Source organism: Triticum urartu, chromosome 6, assembly GCF_003073215.2.
Source record: "Triticum urartu cultivar G1812 chromosome 6, Tu2.1, whole genome shotgun sequence".
In the NCBI taxonomy this organism is placed as follows: Eukaryota; Viridiplantae; Streptophyta; class Magnoliopsida; order Poales; family Poaceae; genus Triticum; species Triticum urartu.
In genome coordinates, this window is record NC_053027.1 from 100,043,298 (window position 1) to 100,048,659 (window position 5,362).

At 51.7% G+C, this 5,362-nt stretch overlaps 1 protein-coding gene across 1 annotated transcript; it reads left to right on the forward strand.

Annotated features, from left to right (window-relative positions):
* Positions 1–930: 930 nt before the first annotated feature.
* LOC125515877 (putative linoleate 9S-lipoxygenase 3) lies at positions 931–4,882 on the forward strand. Its single transcript, XM_048681367.1, has 3 exons — positions 931–1,185; positions 2,006–2,307; positions 2,474–4,882. The coding sequence occupies exons 1-3, from the start codon at positions 1,017–1,019 to the stop codon at positions 4,622–4,624; spliced, it is 2,622 nt and encodes an 873-aa protein (XP_048537324.1). The 5' UTR covers positions 931–1,016; the 3' UTR covers positions 4,625–4,882.
* The last annotated feature ends 480 nt before the right edge of the window (positions 4,883–5,362 follow it).

The following is a 5,362-nucleotide window of genomic DNA, read 5'->3' on the forward strand; positions in this document are numbered from 1 at the left end:
TTTTTGTCATTCTTAGAGAAGCTTTTTATCCACCCCCCAAAGCAATCATTTAGATCAGCAGGAACTGATCGCAAATCAAAAGCACATCTAATTAGGCTTCAAACGAGTTTAGCAACAAAGCATGAAAAGAAAAGATGATCAATGGTCTCATCCTTTCCACAGAAAACACAGCCCCTTTTTAAAAGATTGTCTCTGATCAAAATCATTTTTCCGCTGAGAAGCCATAGAAAAAAAAATTAATTTTAGCTGGAGCCTTGACATTCCGTAGGAACTTCCGAAGTCAATAGTACAAGTCGAGATCGGAGCATGTATCACGAGAGACGAGACGACAGTGTCAGCTAGCAAGCTAGGGTTCGGACGACGACGAATGCGCAGGCCATTAGACAGCGATGACGAGTAGCGTTGAGTAGCACGCACGTACATAACATGTATCAATGTATGGTTCTCCTGCTCTCCCTCCTCCTCCCATCGTCCCTGGTTCCCGAGCCTTATCTCCTGTATGTACGTCCGGTCCTGCGTTTTCAGACATTCCAGTAGAAGCTATAACCACTAGATTAATCAAGTAACTACTGGCAGGACTACGTATTAGTACTTACGGTGTACGTACGGTGGACGCATCTTCTTCAACTCCGTCGCCTTGTGATCACTTGATAGGTCTTCCATGTACACACATACGCACATGCAAATTCACATGGGTTATTTGCATGGCATCGACTGAATCGTCCGCATGCAGCGACGCGATAACGCGCGACCGGTGGAGGCCGGCCGGCGCCACACGTCGCTGCGAGAACCGGACGCCGGGAAGGAAGACGACGCGGGCCTGCCAGGGTACGTAGAGAACGACGGCAACCATAGGCGTGTAACACGCAGAGGTAGCTCCGGCACACGCTCCTCCGACCCCTGGTTCCTATAAAAGGGCACTCGTGAGCTTCCTCGTCCCAAAGCAAGCAAGCAGCCTGAGCGCTAGTAGATCGATCAACTAGCCAGCCAAGGAGCGGAGTGAGAGCGTGAGGAAGATGTTCGGGTGGATGACGCCGCCGCAGCTCAAGGGGAAGGTGGTGCTCATGCGCAGGAACCTCCTCGACTTGAACCACTGGCAGCAACCCCTCAGCCACGACACCTGGGACGAGGTCACCACCAAAGGCGTCACCTGCCAGCTCATCAGCTCCACCGTCGCCGACCCCAGTAAGGAACATCCAAGAGCATCCATCCATATCCTATGTGTTTATATTTACGGGATTGTTAAATCTCAGTTGACTGAGACTTTCATGCAAAAAAATTCTTTTTCCATTTTGCATATTCTATCACTTGATTAAGACTTTATTAAATCTCATTCGACTAAGATCTAACAACCCCCTCATATTTAACAAGAGCATATTACTTTCTTTCCCGGAATAGAGGGGAAAAAAGACGTCAATACACATATGAAGTTCCCCCATGGGGTGACCCGAACGAACGATAATTCCCCTGTCAGTTAGGAAGGAACGAACGTTTTAGTTTGCTAAAAAGAACACCCCAATCAAATGCTCTAAAATTGTCATGCGAAAACAGATAAAATGGCCATACCGTTGTATAAGGATTTGCCATTTCAAAGTAAAAATTGTCATGTTGTATAAAAGCATTGTCAGCAAATTGCTTATGCTGCGGCAGAGTAATTTCCATGAGTTTTCAGGGGTTTGTCATGGTTGCAATATATATGCAGAATTTCAGTCTAAAAAGAATGCTCAGAATATGCCATGCCGGCTGCAGGGAAATTGCCATGTTACATCAACAACAAAAAATAAAAATTTGCAATGATGTAAACATAGAAATTGTCGTCCCTAATGATTGCTTAGAAGGATGCGTGAGAGCGAACGATTTGCACAATGGATGCAACGAAAAGAACTTGGTCTCTGCAGCGATTGATACACACATCCTTCATTTATGTATAGCTAGACCCCCCCCCCCCCCCCCCCCCCCCCCCCAAAGTGATTAAGCAAGCTAACGATCGCATGGACGGATGCAGATGACGAGAGTGGCACCAGGGGTCTCTTGGGCGAAGAGGAGCGGGTTGAACACTGGGTGCTCCACTTGCCCCCGATCAACCACGGCGATACCACCTACGATGTCACCTTCGACTGGGACGTGAAGAAGCAAGGCATTCCTGGCGCCGTCATCGTTCGAAACTACCACGCCACCCAGTTTCTCCTCAAGACCATCACCATCGACGACGTCCCCGGCCACGCCGGCCCCATCGTCTTCGTCGCAAACTCATGGGTCTACAACACCAACAAGTACCACTACGACCGAGTCTTCTTCACCAACGACGTAAGTGTGCTTGCCTAGCTCTAGCTAGACATATTTCTGTACCGGTTCCATGAACATTTAACTTTTTTTATATAAAATAGTAGAAGGAGGATAAACTTACATCAGCTTCCGCATCGGACCATGAAATATTAGTAAGTGAACTGAACAAGCACGATATGCCATGCAGACGTACCTGCCAAGCGAGATGCCGACGTTGCTGCAGCCGTTCCGAGAGGACGAGCTCCGGATCCTGCGAGGGGACGACCCCAGGCAGAAGAACGGCGCCTACGAGGAGCACGACCGCGTGTACCGCTACGACCTCTACAACGACCTTGGTGATCCAGACCACAAGAACCCTCGCCCCACCCTCGGCGGCCCCGACAGCTTGTACCCATACCCGCGCCGAGGCCGCACCGGCAGGAAGCCCATGGTGACCGACCCCACGTGCGAGAGCAGGAACGTCTTGCCTGTGCTCCAACAGTTCTATGTCCCCCGCGACGAGAACTTCAACCACGTCAAGAAAGCCGACTTCACGGCCTACCTCATCAAGGCCATCTCCGGCGGCATCCTCCCCCTCCTCCGCCAGCAGTTCGACTCCGTCTCGCCGCGCGAGTTCGACGACTTCGAGGACATGTACAAGCTCTACGAAGGCGGGCTTAAGATCCCCGACATCCCTGCCCTGGACGAGCTGTTCAAATCGTTCCCGCCGCTGAGGAGCATCATGCCGGCCGGCGGGGACTTCCTCCTCAAGATGCCCATGCCGCATGTCATCAAGGAGGACAAGCTCGCGTGGCGGACGGACGAGGAGTTCGCCCGGGAGATGCTCGCCGGCCTCAACCCACACATCATCACCCGCCTGAACGTGTTCCCTCCAAGGAGCACGCTTGAGGGGTACGGCGACCAGACGAGCAAGATCACGGTGGAGCACATCCAACACAACCTCGGCAAGCTCAATGTTGACAAGGCAATCGACGCCAAGAGGCTCTTCATCCTAGACCACCACGACAACTTCATGCCTCACCTGCTAAAGATCAACAGCCTCCCAAACACATTCGTCTACGCCACCAGGACGCTGCTCTTCCTGCAAGACGACGGCACTCTCAAGCCAATCGCCATCGAGCTCAGCAAGCCCCTACTTAACGACCTCGGCACCAAAGTGGTCGGCGCCGACAGCAAGGTCTACACGCCCCCCTCCAGTGGCTCGGAGTCGGAGAGGGCTGTCCAGGACACCATCTGGCAGCTGGCCAAGGCCTACGCCGCCGTGAACGATTCCGCGTGGCACGGCCTCATCAGCCACTGGCTCCATACGCACGCCGTCATCGAGCCATTCGTGATCGCCACCAACCGGCAGCTCAGCGTCACGCACCCCATCCACAAGCTCCTGCAGCCACACTACCGCGACACCATGACCATCAACGCCCTGGCACGCCAGGTCCTCATCAGCGCCGGTGGCTTCTTCGAGATGACCGTCTGTCCAGGTGAGCACGCACTGAGAATCTCCTCTGAAGTCTATAGGAACTGGAACTTCACCGAGCAGGCACTGCCGGTAGACCTGATCAAGAGGGGTGTGGCGAAGGAGGACACGGAGAGCCCGTGCGGAGTGTCGCTGCACATCAAGGACTATCCGTACGCGGTGGATGGGTTGGCCGTCTGGTCGGCCATCGAGACTTGGGTTGACGAGTACTGCAGGATCTACTATCCCTGTGATGACGTGCTTCGGTCCGACGTCGAGCTACAGGCATGGTGGAAGGAGGTGCGTGAGGTCGGCCATGGCGACATCAAAGACCAGCCCTGGTGGCCCAAGATGACAACCTTGAACGAGCTCGTCAGGTCATGCGCCACCATCATCTGGATCGCCTCTGCGTTGCATGCCGCCGTCAACTTTGGCCAGTACTCGTACGCCGGCTACCTCCCCAACCGTCCGACGGTGAGCCGACGGCAGATGCCGGAGCCGGGCACCAAGGAGTACAAGGAGGTGGAGACTGACCCAGACCTGGCCTTCATCCACACCATCACGAGCCAGCTCCAAAGCATCATTGGAGTGTCCGTGATCGAGGTCCTGTCCAACCACTCCTCCGACGAAGTCTACCTGGGGCAGCGCGATGAGCCAAAGTGGACATCAGATATCAAGGCGAAAAAGGCGTTCGAGGACTTCAGCCAGAAGTTGATCGACATCGAGAAGAGAATCATGAACATGAACGCGAATCGTCAACTCAAGAACCGGAATGGGCCAGCAAAATTCCCCTACATGCTGCTCTACCCCAACACATCTGACATCGATGGTGAGAGCGCCACCGGGATCACGGCCAAGGGCATCCCCAACAGCATCTCCATCTGATCGATGTTATGACATTATGTTATTGTTGTATATTTCCCATTGCAAATAAGGAACGCTGCATGTGCACGTTCATGTGTGGCCAGAAGCGTGCTCGTTCACGTTGCGGCGAGTTGTGTTTATTTTCCTGTTGATGAACTAGTTTTGGCCGCAATGCAAAGCCCGTGGGATGGCATGGATGAAGGGTTGTGGTAGGCCAGTGTGTTGAGCTGGACCGTATATATGTTGAATAAAGCAAGCGAGCGTCTATTTGCCTGTCTACTGATTTTGAATTTGACATTAGTCAGATTTTCTTCATAACGACACATGTTGATGATTTAGCTGATGTCAACCACTTTTTCCTCTGAAGTTTATCGTTTTGTCTCTTCTCTCTGTTTTTAGATGTTTTCATTTTTGCTCCTACAAGGCAAAATATTTGTTCGTGGCAACCATAATTTTTGTTCATTTTTTCTCTTTAGATGGTAACTTTTGCTCATATTACTTCCCTTCTTCGGTTCAGCACCGCTTTGTTCATGGTATTATGATTTTCTGTGTGATATTGTGTCCATGCTAGTTGTTCCTTGCTCTATAAATTTTGTTCACGTCTGTGATGATTTTGGTTCAAATTAATTTTTTTTAAATCTAATCTTGGCACATGCCCAATTTATGCAGCGAGTTTTAATGCAGCTCCTCCCATATAGGAACAAAGATGTACATATGTGGGAACCCTAGCTCCCGCGACGTGCGCGTCACGGGACGTAA